General features: G+C 58.0%; 1 protein-coding gene across 2 annotated transcripts in view; it reads right to left on the bottom strand.

Moving 5' to 3' along the window:
* Positions 1-1,339: 1,339 nt before the first annotated feature.
* GFRA2 (GDNF family receptor alpha 2) overlaps positions 1,340-19,930 on the bottom strand; it is an 83,701-nt gene continuing 65,110 nt past the window's right edge. For both annotated transcript variants that reach the window (XM_064482456.1, XM_010996333.3), the window contains exons 5-9: positions 14,752-14,861; positions 13,931-14,071; positions 11,790-11,962; positions 3,360-3,413; positions 1,340-2,570 (exon numbers count right to left, since the gene is read on the bottom strand). In XM_064482456.1, the coding sequence (XP_064338526.1) occupies positions 2,445-2,570; positions 3,360-3,413; positions 11,790-11,962; positions 13,931-14,071; positions 14,752-14,861 (604 nt within the window). In that variant the 3' untranslated portion in view covers positions 1,340-2,444. The remainder of the gene's footprint in view (positions 2,571-3,359; positions 3,414-11,789; positions 11,963-13,930; positions 14,072-14,751; positions 14,862-19,930) is intronic.

Raw genomic sequence — 19,930 nt, forward strand, 5'->3', positions numbered from 1 at the left:
CTGTCCTCTCAAACGTCCTTTTGTTCCTGCCCCAGACTCCCTGGGTCCTCCCACCTCTTACTGATTCTTTGAGCCATATCCCCACAAAGCCTTCTATGTTAACCAGTCTTTGCTGTTTGCAAAGAACATGAATTCCCAAGTGAACCCCACGCCGTTCTGTCTTACTCTACCCACAGATGGCTGGGGTAGAGTGCAGGCTGGCTTATGGTCCCACCACGCAGAGGCTGGAACCTAGCACACCGCGCCGATCGCCACCGTGGATTGATGTTCCCAGCACATGTGCAGCCAGAAACAAGAGCCACTTGAGGGGACCCAGGATTGGGAGACTGGAAAGCAGCATCTCAGTGGTGACAGGATGGGATCATGTGTAGCCCTGAAGGTCATGCTGCCAGTGGGAACAACCGCCTCCTGGCAGTCTCCCCCCACCCCCGGCTGTGTGCATACTCTTAGGTGCACGTGAACACCCGCAAGCCCACACCCATGAGCATGCACACACACACACACACACACACACACACACACACACAAGGCAGCAGGCATCCCCCTGGTCTTCTCTGGGGAGAATCTCGCCAGGTGAATGTGGCAGGCGCAGTGTCCAGGTAGAGCCTGGGTGGCAAATGGAGAAAGAGAAGGGATGGGCCACAATGGTCTTCCCTCTCTGCCGGGACCCAAGAGGCAAGGTCCCTGCCTTCACAACCAAGAACCTTAAAAAAACACCAGGAGTCCCAGTGGGAAGACACCACCTGCTCTACATAAGATTGACAGTCCACCCAACACAGCCGCCCAGGCAGCCTTGAAACAAAAACATACTGAAGATGTGACATCAAGTTGTCCCCTCCTTCAGCCCCATGGCTACTTGATTCTCTTCCAGTTGGGGGCCAGCAGGCATTGGCACAGATTGGGAAGGGAGGCAGGAGATGACAGGTGAGTGGCCTCCCAGGCTCAGCACAGCCTGGACCTCAGACCCACCAAGTGTAAAACCATCTCCTAATAGGGCTCCATCACCCACTCCAAGGACACACACGGGACAGACACACGAGCGCACACACGGATACACACACTCTCCCCAAGGCCCACCAGGAGCCCCAGGGAAGCAGCCAAGAAGTTGGCACCGGGCCATGAACAAAACAGGGGAGAAGGCACGCCGGGAGTGAGGCAGAAGGCAGGCCGCGTCCTAGTACGTTTATTGGCGCCTCGGCTAAGCGTGGTACGGATCAGGAGCCCCCTTCCGCAGCCTGGTCAGCCCGACTGCGGCGGGGACACAGGGAGCCAGTCTCCTTCTTCCCCATTATAGACAACATCATTAAAAAAAATAAACTTTACAATAATACATCTTCGCTCGCCTGTTAGGGTATTATTTCGATAGTTTTGCTTCTTAAAAAAAGGAAAGGAGGGAGAACCACACGATATATGTATACGGATGTGTATATACATATATGTTGAGAGGAGCGTGTTATGTACATACAGTTGGCGGACGTCTCGGACATGAGGACAGGGAAGGCGGGGGAGGGGCGGGGAGCAGAGAGGAGGAGCGGGGTGCAGAGCCCGGGGTTGGGGACAGGTAGACGGCCCACCGTGGTCTCTTTGGCCCCTCTCGGCGACGGCCCCTCCCCTCGAAGGGAGACCCACCATTGGGACCCATGAGAAACCAAGAAAGTGGAAAAAGAATCATTTCTCTTTGATTTCAAAACTCCTGCCATCAAGGAGGAAGCAGCAGCCTGAGCTGGTACCCAAGTTTTACCCCCTACCTGCAACGGGATCTCCCAGGTGGGCTGAGCTCCCAAGCCCCCTGGAGCTGCCCGGTCCCTCATGCTACACTAGGGGGCCAGGGACTCAGAGCCCCACCCCTGCACAGGTCAGACGCAGACCTGCCCAGCCTGCAGAGAAGGGGGCCAAATAAACTCCAACCTTGACTCCAGGTGGAGGAGCTGGAGGTGCCCAGGTGGACCTCCAGGAGCCCGGCCTCATTGCTCTGCCACCCGACACCCCCTGCCAGCCCCCAGCAGGTCCCCAGAGTCAGCAGACTGAGAACAGTGGCTGCCATCCTGCTCCCAACCCCCGCCCGTGTCAGGCACAGCCCCAAGTCCCCTGGGCAGCAGGGCTGTTGCCCTGCCCGGGTCCAGAGAGAAACACACCAGGAGAAGTGACGGGCACTCCTACACCCTGTGCCCTGCTCAGTGCTGGGTGTCCCTTGCCAGGGGGCCTCTGGGCCAGCTCTCAGGCTGCCCGCCTGCTTGCCTGTTTGGTTTAGAAAAACTTTTCCAGAGAAGAAACCTGGAAGGAGACAAGTTCAGAGATAAGGTGGGAAAAAACTTTTTTTTTGCAAGGTGTGTGTGTGCGCGTGTGTCTGTGTGTCTGTGTGTGTCTGTGTGTGTTTCCATTTTGTCAGGCGGGTGTTCTCGTCTGAGCCGCTTTCAGAAACCTCCGGATGCGGCTCCCGAAGCCTACAAGGCCAGTTTCAGCATCAGGAAGGAGACGGCGGTCAAGGCAGCCGACGGTCTGGCTCTGTGGGGGCCTGAGTTAGGTCTGATCACCTTCTTCTTACTCCCTGGGATGATATTGGTCGTGAGCTGCGGCCAGGCAGAGAGGGGACAGAAGCAGAGAGAGCAGGGCCAGCATCAGGCAAAGGAGAGGACCCTGGAAGTGACCCCTCCCGGGCACTGGGGGACCCCCCTTCGCGCTAGCTCGGAGCCACCGCCGGGCTTCCGCGGAGCCGGGCTGCAGCTTGGCTGCTCCGGGAGGCAGGGCAGCAGTCCCCAGGAGAACGGGCTGCTCTCCCTGCCCGGCTGACGCTGCCAAGTGAGGAAGAGGGTCTGCAGGTGCAGACCAGCGAGGAGAGGGGTGAAGCCCCCAGGGCCCACAGGGACCTGCTTCCAGAGAGGAGAGGCGTGAGAAACTAAATTTGTTTGTTCCTAAATTTGTTTGAATCCCTTCTCCTCCATGAAGCTTTCCCTGAACATCCTATCTGAGCTCTCTCCCCTTCTGTAGACTTTTATACTGTCTTTTCTTCCCACCTAAGTTATACATATACCATATAGTCACAGACATACTCCTGTGCACAGGGCAGGTTGCTGGGCACACTTGTCTTAAAGAGTCAGGAAGACTTGTGCAAGGGCCTCTGCTCAGAGCAGCCTCTTGCGTCTCACCCCAGGAGACAGGTAAGGGCCCTGACCACAGCCGTGGCACCCACATCCCTCCACCCAGCAGAGTGAGCCCCCATCCAGGTCCAGGCGAGCCACCAGCTCAGCAAGCCCAGCCCATGCAATGGAATCTGGGGGCCCTAAGTCCAAGGCTCGCCTGGCAAACAACCCGCTCTGGCCCAGCCCCATGCACCCACCCCAACTCTGCCCCTCACTCACCTCCGTGAAGCACATGCTTAACTCTTTGGAGTTGTTGGCCTTCAGCCCCTGCTCCTGTTGGGGAGAAGACACTAGTAAGGATGGGTCACCGGGGCTGGGTCTCTGGCTGGGCTTTGTCCCATGACTCAGATGAGAACAAACATCCCGCGGCCCCGCCATCCACCGCAGGCATCACTGAGCACAGGGTACTCACACAGAGCACTGGCAACACAGAGACCCTTGCCCTTCCCTGATACTTGCAGTGATCAGGTCCTGTCTCCTCTGGGCTCTTGGAGAAGAGACGTCTAACTCTGCTCTCCAATTTACAGCATAATATAGTAACAAGCCGCTCCCGTGTCTGTCCACCATACCCAGAGCTGCTCCTGGTGAAGCAGGGACCATGTCTTCTCTCCCTGCATCACTGCAGCTCAATAAATGTTACGCTCAGCTAACGTTTGTTAACTGACACTTATTAACATGTCCATGAATGAATGAATGAGTGAGTGAATGAATGAATGCCACAGATCAGAACTGGCATCCGAGTAATACAAAGACCATGAGTCCTCACTGTGTTCATGGGGAAGAGAGCTGCGATCGATTAGTGATGTCTGCCACTGGCGCACGTCAGGCGGACATCTGGCAATGGTGCCAGGTGTTGGCCATTTCGGCCTGAACAGATGTGTGGCACCTGGGAGCTCTGTGGTCCAGGTGAGGAGTGAAAAAGGAAAGCTGGCTTGGTGATGACCCCCGGGTTTTCTACCCCTGGCATCACCCCTTCGATCAGGACCATGAAGAGCAGTCCTTTGTTGTCACCATCATCATCATGATTCATGGGAACCAGCTGAGGGATGTGCTGTTTCTAGCCTGGCCTCAAATGGCTCTGCCAACAGAAGCAACTGGGAAGCCCAAGAAATTAGGCCTAAATCCCTGCTCTTGGCCAGAAATGGTAATAACCCCTTCAACGTCATAGGCAATCTGCACTCAGGGCATCTGGTCAGCTAAACAAGACCCCAGCTGTCACACAAAGGCCCCAGCCGAGAGCAGAGTCACTACCGATGGTGGAGACGTGACCACCGTGACAATGAGCACAGCTGAGATGGAACCGGGACCCCACCCAGGAGCGTCCTACTTAAGACCATAGTACCAGTGATTCCAGGCACCAAGATCCAGCCTGGCCAAGCCACCAACCAGCTTGTGTCCCTAAAGAAGGATGTGTCTCTAAGGCCCTTCCAGACCCAAGGACTGCATTCTACCACCCAGGGTCAATTGCAGCTCCAAAGAGGGCTGCGGGAGGTCACCGCATGATGCAGCCTGTCCACCCCATCACCAAGGCTGTGCTGTCACCACTGCCTTCCACCTGACTGCCCCCTAATCCTCACTCCATCACCTCCCTGACAAACTCCCAGCTCCTGCCGGGTCCCCACCTGTGGCATCTTATGCCTGTCAAGGTCTGTGCCACGCAGCCCAGCACCTCTTCTTCTTGGTATCCTTTCCAGCTCTAACCGGTGCAGGTAAGCAGCTCTGTCCCCGCCCCTCCAGGATCCCTGTCTTCTTCCTAGCAGCTCGAATTTCCATGAGAAAGAGACAGTACCTCCCTGGGGCAACCCCAAGGGAATCCGACTCAGTGTGTGGCTTCTGACAGGGTCGCAGGGACTTGGTGGGGGATTAGGACTGGCCTCCGTAAGAATCAGGACAGGACCCCTCCTGTGCCCAATAAGTGACCCACCTTGGATCCATCATCCACAGCGCTTGCCCAAGCCCTTTTGAACCAATGGCATTTCAGCCCGGCAGGCTCCAGGACGCGTGCTGCATGACCAGGTGACACACCAGGTGTCCCCTTGCTGCCCTCAAGTACCTCCTTCAAGTGCTCAACATCTAGCTTGAAGACTGTGTCCTCGTAGACCCATCCCAGCCTTTCCTTTTCAGACTGCAGGGTTCTAATCCTGCGTCCCTCCCTGTGGAACAGCCCCTTGATCCAAGGGAAGCGCCCAAGAGGCCAGAATCTGGGACGCCGGTCTCGGTTCAGCCTCTGACCCTTGGTTCAGTCTGTTTATCTACTGGCACCTCGGTTTCCCTGTCTATAAAATAGTGATAGTCAAGCGTACCTCACTGACCCTCCGTGACCATATGTGAATGGTGCATATGGCGCAGCAAAGCTCTGGACAAGTATAAACGCTCCTTAATCTACAGCCTGATGCTGAGCCAAGCGGAGTTTGCATCCAAACTCCCAGGACTGGGGCCGCAAGGGGCTATCCGGGTCAGCTGGGGGCCTGGGGGCCTGGGGGCCCAGCAGCAAAGCCAGGGAGAAGTCTCGGCCCCGGTGGACCCCCCTCCACCTGACGTCCAGAAAGCAGAGCAAACAGTGAGGAAGTAAAGACTGCAGGAACCTCCCCAAAGGCAAACCCCAGACCCCCTCACCCACCCTGGACACACAGGTCAGTGCTGGTGTTCGCCCATCAGCCAACTCTTCTGAAAGTGGTGGGTTCCGGAGACGCAGACAGAAAGGTTCCACTACCGACCGGCGAAGCTTTAAGCTCAAACTCACCCACCGCCTCCCTCATCAGTAACTCTCCCCACCACTCCCTGCAGGGGTTCCAAAGATGAGCCAGTCACAGCCCTGCTCACACCCCGATGAGAGAAATAAATAAACAGCCGCAGTCACCTCCCACCAGTTCAGTAAGCGGGAGGTGGGAAAGAGGCTGCGTCCCCCCCAAGCCCCCCAGGCTGCAGGCTGTCCCCTGAGGCCACACCCTGCTAAGGCCACTCCCGGTGTCCATCTCACCTGACTGTCTTGGTGGTGGGCACAGGGAGGGAGAATGGAAGCAAAGACAAGATTCATCCTTTCAGAAATTCCTCCCAGAGGAGCCCTTTGCCCAGGAAGTTGGAAGGAAATTATCGTCTTCCTCCTCTGCCTCGCCACCTCTGTTCACATTCCCAAAGCTGCGTGGGTCTCGGAGTCCCAGAGTCTTGCCGGTCTGGTCCAGGTGCCAGGGACCAGGTCCAGTGTTGTCTCAAAGGGAAAACCTCTGGCGGGAGCTGGCCCACCCTCTCCTGTGTCCCCTGCTTCTGTTCCTGGCCCCATCCCAAAATCTCAGAGCCCTTGGCCGCCTCCCTTCTGCACACACCCACCTCCGGTAACTCACATCTCTTCATCCTCCTCCACTCCCTGCCGTCCACCTGGTACAACCCCGCCTTTCTTACCTCTGATGACTATCAACTATCGCAAAGATCTCCTAACGGGTCCCCCAGCCTCTCTCTCTTGACAACCAATCCCCACCTGCTGTCAGATTATCTTCCCAAATCACGGTTCTCATCAAGACACTCCCTGTTCAAAGGCCTTCAATAGCCTCTCCACACTCCCCACTTCAACCTGCAAATCAGGTTTCATTCCTCACCCTCTCCTTCCATATCTGAACTCTGTGTCCTCCCAAACCCGTGGCCTGTGTCCTCTAGGTCAGAGGGAGGCAAACGTTTTCTACAAAAAGCCAGTGAATGACTGTTTTAGGCTTTGCCGGCCGTAGCATCTGTCCTGACGCCACTCTGCCCGCAGCACACGGACAACACAGGGTGTGGCTGTGTTCCAGCAAAACTTAATTTCCCCAAGCAGGCAGCAGGCCAGATTCGTCCTCAGCTGGCTCTGCACCGCCCTGACTCCCTGCCTCTGCGCTCTCCTCGCCCACCCCACCCAATTCCGCATCTCTGTGTCTTTACCTGCTCAATTCTCCCACTTCCTCCAAGCGGCAGGGTTCACCTGGACCATGAGCCCTGTGCTTCCACTCCCAGCCCAAAGCAGCCTCCCTCCTCTGGATCCCCTAACACCTTATCAGTCTTCCCGGTGTGCCTGTCACTTCCTGCCCCGTAATTATCTGACTGTGCACCCTGTCCGTCCAAGCTACTGGCCCAGGATGCTCGTCAGCCTCGGTGCCTGGCACAGACTGATGTGCAGTAAGAATGTATGATGGATGAGTAAGTGAAGGGCTACAAAGGGGAACCAGAGGGAGGGAAGAAAAGAAGGAGTGCTCCAGCCTCTCAAAGCTTTGAAACAAACCAAATTTGTAAGTCAGAAATGGGTGCCTCATAGGCGCACAGGCACACTGACGGCCCTCTGGGTCCCATGCGGTGATGGCCACTGGCCCGCGTGCCAGATAAGAGACCCATCCAGGGAACAGGGAGGAGGAGGAGACGGAGGTGGCTGTCGGCTGCTCAGCCTGCTGCAGGCGGGTGGTGAGGGCGGCTCATGGCAGCCCCTATAAACCCATTCTAATCCCCCAGATGGGATGGGCGGTACCAAGGGTGAGAGCAGAAACTGGCTGGTGCAGACAAGGAGAGCTGAGCCTCCAGGTGATCTGACCCGGCCCTGAAAACCGGCCCAGAGCAGCCTGCGGGGAGTGCCAAGGACGCTGGAAACAAACAGGGCCAGGGAAAGCGCAAACCCACTGCCCGTCTGCCCCGCCCCCCCGCCCCGCCCCGGCCCAGGGCCCACCAGGCGACAAGAGTCACCTACCCAGTCTTCCCGCATCCTCCACAGAAAGCCGGCTCCCATCCTACCCTCTCGGCCACAGAAGGCGTCTATGAGAGGGAGGAAGGCTGAACAGGGTTGCCTGCGGGCAACAGAACAGACCATTCGCTAGAACAGAGAGCAGGAAGTTCCAAAAAATCCAACGAATCAGGGACTCTGGGCTCTTTCTCTCAACCTGCGTGGAGCACCTACCCCACGCTGGGCACTGTGCACTCAGTCATAAGGGCTCCCAAGGGGGTGAGATGCAGCCCCTCCCCAGGGATGCTCTCCTGGTGGTGAGGGCAGAACACATCGTGATGGGGGCCGGAGCGAGGCAACAGGGAGCCCTAAGCAAGTCCTCCTTGAGCAGAGTCAGGGAGGCCACCCAGGACATAACACTGCGTAGGACTAAAGAGCAGAGGCGGGAAAGGAGGGCTGGGAGCGGCCCTTCGCTCAGAGGGACCGACAAGTGCAAGGGCGGCACCGTGCTCAGCCTGGCCCTCAGGACTCCACCGGGGATGCCCCGCTGGGCTTCAGAACAAAGGGCCGTGGACGAGGGTACAGGATGGACCACCTCCTACAGATTTCCTGCTCTGGGGACCATCAGGAGGGAGGGAATTCACACAGGGGGTGTGTGTGTGTGCACGCGCGCATGCACCCGTGTATAGCAGGAACAGAGGGAGAGACCGTCGGGCAGGTCCTGCCACACCTTCTCCAAGTCCCAGAGAGCCAACTGGAGAGGGGACCACGGGCAGGAGGGGAAGCCTGTGGGCCCCCAAGCTCCTGGCTTCTCTCTGGTGTCTAAGACACTCCCATTCCTGCCCAGCAGCCCCTCGATGGGACAGAGTTCCCCCAGGCCAGCCCCCACCCCACTGTGGGAACGTCTTTTGGGGAGCAGATGTGGAGGAGGAGGCAGCTCAGTGAAGCCAGAAGAAGACTGTCCAGGAGCCAGGGGCGGGGGCTGTGGACAAGTCACTGTCCTCATGGGGCTTGCATCCTCTGGGTTTCAGGGAGGAAATCTCACAGGGCCCATGCATCGTAACATTGGGGTCCCCAGCTGGCTGCCATCCCTGGGGCAGTGAATAGGGTCCCTAAGGCATCCCAAGAGCCCGCCTGTGGATGGGGACAGAGGTAAGTGGCCTTGCCTCTCTCTCCAGGGCTTTCTGGGGTGCACAGCCTCCCCCACCCTCCCTCCCACCCAGCTCAGCTTCCAGTCTCCGCCCTCACTCAGGGACTCCCTTCTGTAGCATGGGTGGCTGTCACTCCCAAGGGCCCCACAACAGCCACCACAGAGCCCTTCCAAGCTAGCAGAGCTGGGGAGGGGGTCCGGCAGTGCGGCGGGGAAGACAGATCCACCCCCCAGGCCAGCCTCCAGCCGAGCTGGGGGGTGGGCACCCGGGCTAATTCCCTCTGCAGTCCCAGCACCTGGCAAGGAGTAGTAGGTGCTCATTAAAAAGACTGTAATTAAAACATAATCCGAGGCCCTTTCCTGCCAGTGCCTGTGAGAGGAGCCGGGGCAGGGGCTGGTGGTGGGTGGGCCCCTCTGAGGGCTCCTTCTCTTCCTTTCCTCCTGCGAAGGCCGTCCTGGCTGTCCTGCCTACAGTGACTCAGTCCGTAGACCCGAATGGACCGTCACTGGGGCCAGGCCTAGGCGATACCCCTGCCAGGCAGCCCCCCCGGGATTCAAAACACCTAACACGTATGCAGGGACCCACACACACTCATCTCACACACAGGTCGTGCGTGAACTCCACTGGAATCAAGCCAAGTGGAAGACAAGCTCCCAGACGGTGGTGAGTCTGCAGAAAACCAGGCTGGGGCTGAAAGAAACCAGGCAACAGTTTAGCAAACTGCTAGAGGGAAACGGGGGGGGGGGGGGGATCAGAGTCATCAGGCACCGAGGGGCCTGCAGTGGGCACGAGGCCACCGCTTTGAACTTTTCCACGCCCACTGTGACTCAGTGACAGCCTCAGGAAAGGTCCCCAGCCCCCTGCTGAGTGGGCATCTCCCCAGGTGAGCCAGCCCCGAGGGGCTGGGGAGGGGGGCTGGCAGTCCCCAGAGGGACATGTGGACCAAGCCAGAGCCCAGTCTCCTGACAGGTGGCCCAGCCCTGGCCGGCCGGGCTGCCCGCCACTCTAGCATGAAATTGAGCCGGTACCGTCTGCGGAGCCACCCTCAGCCCTGCCGGCAGCCGCTCAAGCATGCCCAGTGTAATTAGGGGCCGCCCAAGGGTGACACAGCCCCTCAGCCCAAGTCAGGAGGGGCAGCCTAATGGAGGGAAGCGGGGCGTGGAGGGGCCCACGCTGGGACTGACTGGAGGGCACTTGGAGGTCAGCTGTTAACAGCACAGGGTGCCCACTGGGGAGGGAGGGGGCGGGCTTCCCAAGCAGGACGGGCACCAGCACCGGCTGCTGTGGTGTGACGGGTTCCACCAGGCCTCACCCCTGCTCAGGTCTCATCCGGGCACTCCGAATGCCTTCTGCCTTTATTTCTGGCTTTATGGAAGTTACGAATGACCACTGAGAATTGTATCCATTTCAGGGGCACAACCTGATGACCTGATATACATATACATTGTGAAATATTCGTCACGAGGCAATCACCACATCCATCACTTCGCACCTCTGCCATTTTCCTTTTTTTTTTTTTTTCTTTTTTGTGGTGAGAGCATCTAAGGTCAGCAAATTTCAAGCACACAGCACAATATTGTTAACGACAGTCACATCGCTGTGACCAGCTCTCCGGGACTTACACATCCTGCAAGACTGAAACTACATTTGTAGTGCGTGCCCACTGGTGACCCCATGAGCCCAGCTCATTCAGACTGATGTCACCATTGCTGCACAGGGCTAGGCCTGTGTTCCCCACCCCCACAGCTGCCTACCCTGCGCCCCCCACCACGGGCTGGGCTCCAGACCCCAGCAACCTCGCTAGCAATTCCAGCCCCAACTCCTGCCAAAACATCCCCTATGACCCACCACCCACACCTCGCTGTTCCCGCCCTCTTCTGTTCTCCCTTATATTCTGCATTAGGTTCTCTTTTAAACATTTTGTTCTAGATGTCTGTGTGTGTGTGTGTGTGTGTGTGGCAGGTTGGAGGGTCTGACTAGAACCAACCTCCTAAGCCAAGAATCTACTGTAGCAAATGGCGTGACGGCAAGAGCGCAGCTCAGCAGAGAGAAGGCTGAGTGGGGAGCCCCGGATGTGTGTCCCCTGTACCACCCATGTCATCCCCTATCGTGGTACTGATTGGAGCCCAAGTCTGGTACTCGTTGAACTGTTTGACCCTCGACAAGACTGTAAGGACCACAAAACAGGACAGGACCATGTCAGCCTCATTCCCCAATGTCTCCCCAGCATCTCGCATAAGAGCTTGCACACAGTGACTACCTAACACACGTTGGATGGGTGGGTGGGTGGATGGATGGGTGGGTGGGTGGAGGGAGGGATGGATGCAGACAAACAAATGATCATCACAGGTTTGGGAGTCAGATGCAGGTTTGAAATCTAATTCCACCACCAGCCAGCTGTGTGACCTTGGGTGTGCCGCCTAACATCCCTGGGTTATAGTTTCCTGTGTGTAAAACTAGAATCCCAGCTCATTGTGTGAGAATTCCATACAATAGGCAGAGTCTACTAGCACAGTACCTGGTAATTAGCAGATGGTTAATAAATGGTACCCGTGACCTTCCTCCGGCACCCCCGTGGTGTCTAGCACAGCCCTGTGACAGAACAGGTGTCTGATGCTTGCAAGGTGATGCAAAGTGAACGAATGCACGGATAACTAGCCCCCGCCAGCTCTTTCTGCCTCTCAGGCCCTGACCCAAACAGAGGAACTTGTGTGCCCTGTCCCCAGTTCCCAGTCTAATTTCCCACCCTGCCTCTGGCACCTGGTGCTCCTCTAAGCCCTCAGCCCACCCCGGCTCCGTTTCCCCAGCGGCGTGGTCCCTCACCTGAACAGAGGTGCAGGTGGTGATGATGCTGGTCCCCAGGCTGGTGCTATCACTGAGGTCATCTGGCAAAGAAGGCGTTTTCTCTACCCGAGGGGCCTGCGTGGCCTGGAATGAGGGGTTTTTAGGGGACAGGTTCACATCTGTGCCATTGCCAAAGGCCTGGATGGCGTTCCCTGTTGGGGGGAGAGAGCAGGCAGACACAGAGAAATCAGGGGCCACCTCCATCACTCTGCCCCTCGCCATCCCAACTGTGACCCTCCCGGTAACAACCCAGGGCTGGGGGCAGGTTGGAACTCGCCCAAGCTAACTTTGCTGAAGCTCCCTTTCAGATACCGAACAAAGTCTCACATCTAGAGAAGAAAATAGCACGAGGGAAGGTGGAAAAGAGAAACTGGAATAGAAGGAAACGCACTGGATGAGGAGGGAAGAAGAAAAATAGAGGAGGAGGAGCAGCGGGAGCCTGGGGAGCTGGGAGGGGAGGAGCGGACAGCGCCCAGAGCGCTGAGCCCGAGCCCCGTCTTCTCGGCAGGCTGCATTCAGCGCTGCAGACCATGACCCCTTCAGGAGCCTCCCCACCCCCAGCCCTCTAGGCACAGGTTCTCCTGGCTCCCCCACCAGCTCAGATGCTTCTGGGCCTCCCTCCCTGCTGCTGCTGACATTCTGGTGGCCCCAGACGCAGCCCCCCTCCCCAGGTGGCCTCACCCACCCCCACACGATCAGTTACACGAATTCACTCAGGACCAACTAACTAATGGGGCATCTTGGACAAAACTGTGTCCCCAAGTATCCATCCTATAGATGCACCTCGAGTTCATCCCATCACCACCTGAACGAGACACCACGCCCTCCCATCCCAACACTGGCCCCCTGTGTTTCCAGCACTGAAGGTGCCATCTCTCTCCACCCAGGTCTCCCATGTCTGAAACCTGAGTCGCCCAGGACACTTCCCGAACCCACCGCCTAGAGAGAGGTCTCTCCGCCCCTCCACTCCACCCTGCCTCCACTGCTCTGATTCAGCGGGCACTGTCTTCTCCTGTGAGCACCTACTGCATCCTTCAGCAGACTCGGTGTTGTCACCTGCGAGGACCACACCCCTACCCCCACCCCCTCCACACCAGAACCCAAGAGTGAGCCTTCCGACACCGGATATGACCACCTGTGACACCCCTTCAGTGACCCGCACACCAGCCCCGCCACCTGCAGGACCCTAAGATCCAAACGCCTTCAGGTCTGCAAGGCCCCGCGTGAGGAGGGCTCTCGCCACCTGTGCAGATGGCCCTGGGCATGCCTGTGCTCTGTGCAAGGCTAAGTGGTCTGCAGTTCCACAGCCCACCTCTGCCCAGGGTGGACTGGCAGGCCCTCCCTGCCTCTTCAGCTGATGGGTGCCCAGCGATCCCCCAGGGGGTCAGCCTCTGGCATACCTTCAGAGGCCCCCTCCTCCAGGCTGACCTGGTATCCCCACCCTCAGCTCCTGAAGAGCCCCGTGCAGACCTCCACCCCTGCACTGTTCCTCTCGCACTGTGATCATCTTGACCCCCTGACGACATCTCCGGACGGCAAGCTGCCCAATGACAGGCACCGTGACTTCCATCCCCAACCCCCCGTCAGAAAGGGTGGATGGACAGATGGACGGAAGAAAGAAAGGAGGGAAGGCAGAGGGGAGGAGATCTTCAGACAGGTGCGGGCAGCAAGGGTGTCAGACCAGAAGGACCAGGCAGACGGAGCCTGCGGCTGACCTCTCACTCTCCAGCCTCGGGACTGAGTTTGATGATTTCAAAGTCCAGTTCCAAGGGGAAATCAGTCCTTAAAAGGAGCAGTGGCAGGTACTGAGACCCCCACCACAGGGCTGTCCCCAAAGGAACCTGGCTGAAACTGTCAGGGTAATAGACCAGAAAACTTTGGCCTTGACTTAACAGAGGCTGAAGGCCTCCAGTGGGAACGCAGGCTGGCCTCCTGACAGCTCTGCCGTGACTCTCCAAGGGCACAAAGCCCACGTCAGCAACCGCCATGCGGGGGAAGCCCCACAGATGTCATCGGTCACCCAGGGGGAAGGAGGGAAAGGCGGGGGCAGAGCTCCAGGGTCCCCTGGGATGTGAAGGGCGGGAGGGCTCCCGGGGTGCGGGGGACACCACAGGACTCACGGAGGCACGGGTTCTCGGTGAAGTCCCTGAGGAACTTCTCACACTCCTCCTCCATGTTTCCGCTCCCACGACAGCTGCACCAGGGCGACACCACGATGCCAGTGGGGTTGGAGTCCACGTAGTTGGGTGTAATATCAAACCCTGGGCAGGGAGAGAGGAGCGAGGGGCAGTAAGACTTCCCTTCGGGCCCCCAGACCCCAGACACAACAGAAAAGAGGCTTGGGACCCCTCTCTCCCTCCCACCTGTCCCCTAAACACACAGCCCAGCTCATGATCCAAATCAAGGGGTCGGCAGGGGGCGGGGTGGGGCATGGCATAGAGGACAGACCAGGACAGTAGAGGGGACACCCAGGAGCCCCCTCCCAGAGCACGGGCCCTCGCTTTCTCCTGTGCCAACAAGCAGAGGGTGCGTCCTTGAGTCAGGAAGACCGTGGCTCATTCCTGGGCTTGGACCCCAGGACCGACATGGAGTAGTGGGGTGAGCCTTCACAAGTTACTTAGCTTCCCTAAGCCTCAGTTTCCCCACCTGTAAAGTGGAGACACCAACCCCTGCTGTGAGAATTAAATAAGATGGTTCACGGAAACTGCTTGTGTCAGGGAAGGAATGCTACACTTTCTTCTAATTTCAGAAGCCTCCTGAGGCCCCTGGGGCCTCCTCCCCCGTGATAAAGAGCTGGCTTCTGCTCCGGCCTCCATCACAGCTCTCTGAAACCGTGCAGAGAAGGGCAAGCTGTTCACGTGCTGGCCCCAAGCTGGGCCTCGGCCTCTGTCTGAACCTGGAGCAGCTGGGAGCCACGGAGAGCCCAGGCGGGGCGGCTTACCAATCATGCCGGCATAGGAGCCCAGGCACGCCTGGTAATTATCGGTCGGGCAGCTGGTGAGCGTCTGGTAGGAGGCCCGACAATTGGCGTGGAAGTCGGCCAGCCGGGACCTGGTGTCAGGAGAAGACCCGTTGGAGAGAGCAGGTTAGTGGGCTGCCCTCCAGGAGCCTCCCAGAGCTGCAGGAAGCCAGGGAGACCACCAGGCTTTGGGGGGCTTTAGGCTAGAAGGCCTTTGAGGACCAGACTTCCTGGAGAGCCAGGCACCCAGCTGATGCCAGGCCCGCTCTGCGTGGGTCTCAGTCCGGGAAACACAGAGGGTACCCGGGGTGGGTTTGCTGAGAACACCTGGGACCCAGGCAGGACCCAGGGCTCTGCTCCCAAGTCTTTCAGCACATCACTACTCCCACCCACAGAATGGATACAAAAATCCCTGTCCAGCCACCTCACAGGATCCATCTGGTGGGCAAAGGGGCAGCCTCTAGGGAGGTTAAAACAGCAGTGGCCCCCTACCCCACCCCATGGGCTGAGACATCTCATGGGTATTCCTGACCTGTCTCCTCTGCATTAAACCAAAGCAAAGCCTCCCCTGCCGTCCCTCCACCAGCATCCCCATCCCGCGAGGCAAAATCAGCCTTTCCTTCCCCTGGTAATGTAACCTGTCATCATCCATTCCTCTGTCGGCATGGATGAAGTGCCTTCAGAATCACCGGCACGCAGCTCTGTGTTCCCCACTCGACCGTGAGCCGCCTGAAGGCAGCCACTGTCTTACCCGGGTCTGTCCCCAGCCCCCAGCACCGGGACGTCGAGGGGCATGAGGGGCCCAGGGCACGCAAGCCTAACCTGCACGGCCATTCTCCTTCCTTCTTCCCCCTGCCCTAGCGCCCTAGCCCCGGGGTTCTACCACCAGCCTGGCTGGGGGCATCGCCTTCCTCCCCACCTGCCATGGCTTCCTACAGGCGGGTGCCCTTTGCCACATCATGTACGTCTCACAGCAGCTGCAGGCAGCGAGCACTAAGGTCTTGTTCACGGGTACTTTCCCCATGATGGGCACACTGCAGGAATTCGACAACACGGGCTCGGTGAGAACACCGTGGTAGCCACACGAAGGACCAGAACCCAGGCCATCTGCCTCCCTGCCTGTGCTCTGTCCGCACCACGAGGTAGCTCACAAAGCCATCCCAGAGATCACCCTGAATCCAGCTCCCCAGCTTCTCCACTGGAACTCCGTCCATATGACGAAGGAGCAGGTAGAGACAGACAGACAGACAAGAGGTTGACAGGAACCAGGACCATCAAAGAAGAAACCCTCCACACAGGCGGCTGCGTGGGTCCCACTAGGGGACAAATCCTGGTTCGCCTGCAGGGCCCACGGTCCTGGGGGATGGGGTTTGGGAGAAGGAGGAAGCTCTCCAGAGGGATGTGACCCCAGTGAGGCCTCATGCAAACAGACCCCCACAACCTGCAGGGGCAGCAGGTGCAGGAGATGGAAGATGAGCTCCCAGCTGCGAGCTGGGGACGGGGTCTCACCTCAGCCCCGCCCCGAACGCGCTGGGAGCCCTCAGAGGGGCCCTTGCTTCTTGAGGACTCATTTTCCTTATTTATCAAATGAATAAAAAGTGCTCTCAGTTTAGAGATGAAAAAGTATTTTCACGGTTTGGGGAGATGAAAAAGTTCTGGAGATGGATGATTGCATAGCAACGTGAGTGCTCTTAAAGCCACTGAGCTGGACACTTAAACGTGGAGAAAAGGGTCAGTTTTACGTCATGCATCACTGACGACCATAAAAACATTACCTAAGAAGAGGTCCTTCCATGTCTACCTTTTATCATGTAATCTTCACAGAAACTCTGTGAGATCTGTCAAGCGGTCGTTACCATGATCCCACTTCACAGAGGAGGAAGCTGACTGACTGGCCCGAGACCGCAGGACTAGTGAGCCATGGAGCCAGGACTCCGGCCCAGAACACGGACAACTGGGGCTGCCCCTTCCGGCCGGTCCCGCCGCCCACATCCTGCTCCTCTGTAGAGGTACCTTGTCAATCTGCAGTGTCTCAGCCCTCTGTCCTGCCCATAAATACACCCTCTGTCTCCTCAAACAGTCCCCCAAACAGGGAAAAGCAGCATCTCCAACCAAGCCACCAAACCCTACAGAATAAGACTTGGTCTTAAACAGCAAGACCCACACCCACCCCGCTCCGTGAACCAGCAAGTTCGAGAAAAGATCGATGAATGGGGTGATGTGGGGTGGGGGGTGGTCGCTGCCCACGGCCCAGACCTCCAGACACCTGTCGGGGGGCCAGCAGGGGACACAGACTTTCATAGCAAAGGGGATTTGGAGGCAAACAAATCAAAATCTCTAAACAGCTAGCGTGGGCTGAACTGTGTCACCCCAAGAGCTACGTTGCAGTCCTCACCCCTGGTACCTATGAACATGACTTTACTCAGAAATAAACTCTTTGCAGATGCAGCCAAGATGAGCAGTGGACTGGGGCGGGCCCAACATCCAGCGTCTGGTGTCCTTACAGAAGAGACACAGACGCACAGTGAGAACACACATGAGGGCCAAGGCAGCAACTGGAGGGACGTCCCTACAAGCCCAGACCAGCAAGGACCATCAGCGACTCCAGAAGCTAGGAGAAAGGCATGGGATGGTGCTCCCTTCTGCCGACACCCCGACTCTGGACTTCCGGCCTCCAGAACTGTGAAAAGATCAATTTCTGTTTTAAGGCACCCAGTTTGTGGCCCTTTGTTCTGGCAGCCACAGGAAACTCAGCACCGTCAGTGACTTTGTCACTCACTGTGGCCAAATGTCTCCCTGTGGAAGGAGCCAAAGGGAACCGGTCAGGCCCCAGCAGGGAGGAGGGCTGCGGGTGGGTGGCGTGAAGCCGGAACTGAGCCCCTGCACCTCGGGGCGGGGGGCTGCGAGATTACCAGGAGAGATGCTAGTCACCCTCTCCTCCCCACCAAAGAGATGTTCAAACAGCATCTCTGAGCCGAAACAGAAGTCCATTCCAACACCATTTGATCACACTTAGGGCTTGACCCCTCCTACCACCTCGCCAGTGCTCACGGCAGTCCCTCCCGCGAAGCCCTTCCTGCCCCACCAGCCATGCGGACGTCTCCCACCTCTGTATTCCAACTACACCTACAGTCTGGACCAGGCAATTCCACACTTAACCGCATAGAGCCTTCCTGATATCGCCCTGTGTGGTCTCTCCAACTGGAACAGACATTCCGAGAGTGACAGACTCTACTGATTTCTTCATCCATCTCCTCCAAACTCCTCTGGGCGAGGAGGAAGTGGCAGACATCCACTCATCCTGTCTCCAAATATGTATTGAGCCCCTGCCACGCGACTGACAGACTAAGGATGGGAATGGCACACATGTCGATGTGATGTCAGAGAAGAAATCCCAGCTGATGCGGCCAGGGCAGAGTGCCCACCAGGCCCAGGTCCAGGGCTGCGTGAGAGGTCAGTGCCGGCTCACCGTCCCGAGGGAGCAAGCTGCCCACTGGTCCAGACCTGAGAGCCTGGCTCCATCCTCCCAAAAGCTCCACTCCCCACCTGCACACAGAGCCTTGCCTCCCTTCTGCAAGGCTGGCTCTCCAGTCACTGACAGCGGGAACCTTGAGGACCTTGCCAGCCTCACCATCCACGAGGCCTCTCAAAATGTCACTGGGCCCCAGGCTGGAGGCGAGTGAAAGTGTGAAAATGAGGAGAAAATGAAGCCCACACAGAGAGAGACAAGGTCATCCGGAGAAAGGGGGCTGGTACAGGAAGCAAGCCAGGAAATAGAAGGTAAAAGAGCTCCACCACCAGGTGCTGCGGGCCAGTGGGACCCCTCAGTGAGGAGGGGAGGGGCAGGTCCAGCTGCTGGCAGAGGGGGGAGCAGCTGTCACATGGCCACGCTCTGCCTGCCACTCGCCTGCTGTGTGACCTTGGGCAGGCCAGTTGTGTCTCTGTGCTCAGCATCCCCAGGGTGGGCCGTGCCTGCCTATCTCCCTCTCCAGGAGGTACATGGGGGAGCTGGGGTACATGGTGGGGGGGGGCACTGCCCTTATCTTTCTTCTCCACCAGATGTCTTGTCCCCAGCATTGTGCCTGCCACTGGCAGGTGCAAACAGGGAATGGCTTTTTCCTGTGTCTGATGGAGAAGAAAGATACCTGTTGACCCTGCCAAGGTGGGGAGATGGCTCTCCTCTTTCTCCGCCAGGCTCCAGAGTCACCCTGCTGGAGCGCCGTGTCACTCTCCACGCCACACTGAGGACACAGGAGGAGCAGCACAGGCCCCTTTGCCAGAGCCGGGGGCAAGCACGGGGAAGAGTCGCCTTGCGCCTCCGAGGCTGTGGCCCACCTCCCCCACGGCGCGCTACACGGCTCCCCCCAGAGCACAGGGAGGGGGCAGGAGGAGCAGAGGGAAGGGGGGGGAAATGGCTGGGCTTTCTCTTCCTCTATTTCTCCATTCTCAGCATCCAGGAGGCTTGGCAAGCCAGAGTGACAAAGGGCCATTTAGGGGGACGCCACATCCAGGTCACCGGGAGGCCTCTGATCGTTCATGTTCCCTCAAGACACACCCAAGTCCACGGCAGCCGGCTCCCTCCATCAGCAGCAGAGACCAGGGGTGTCAGTTTCCTTCCAGCCCTAGACGCTCAGCTCCAACCACGAGTGAATCAGCCCAGTCCCGGTAGGTCCAGTCTCCAAGGCAAATGTTATCCTTTTCACAGTGTGTGACGAGCCAGCTGGGGATGTCTGAGCCATCTCCCAGCCAGATGCCTCTTGTCCCTGCAGACGCCGTGAAGTCACCAGTCTCTTGGACTCCGCTCTCATTGGCAGAAACAGACTTTTCCCCAATCAGCCCCATCACTTCTCAGCTTTCTGCCTTGAAGAGCCCCCATAAGAGGGATGGCATAAAAGAAGGCTCGAGAGAAAGAGAGACAAAGAGAGAAACAGAGAGCCAGCAGGAGAACCAACAGCGAACACAAGCCAGGTCCACCTCAGCGAGGCTGCACCAAGACTGCCAAATGAGCTCCGGGCAGCAGGTGGATCTGCCCGATACACACAAACCTTCTTTGGGCCTGTTTCATCAGCAGCTGCAACCTATTCAATCACAGGAAAGCAGCAAGACAGGCAGAGACAGACACTTGACCCCCAATCTGATTAAACAGTTGCCAGATTAAATG

This window comes from Camelus dromedarius, chromosome 36 (assembly GCF_036321535.1).
Source record: "Camelus dromedarius isolate mCamDro1 chromosome 36, mCamDro1.pat, whole genome shotgun sequence".
Taxonomy (NCBI): Eukaryota; Metazoa; Chordata; class Mammalia; order Artiodactyla; family Camelidae; genus Camelus; species Camelus dromedarius.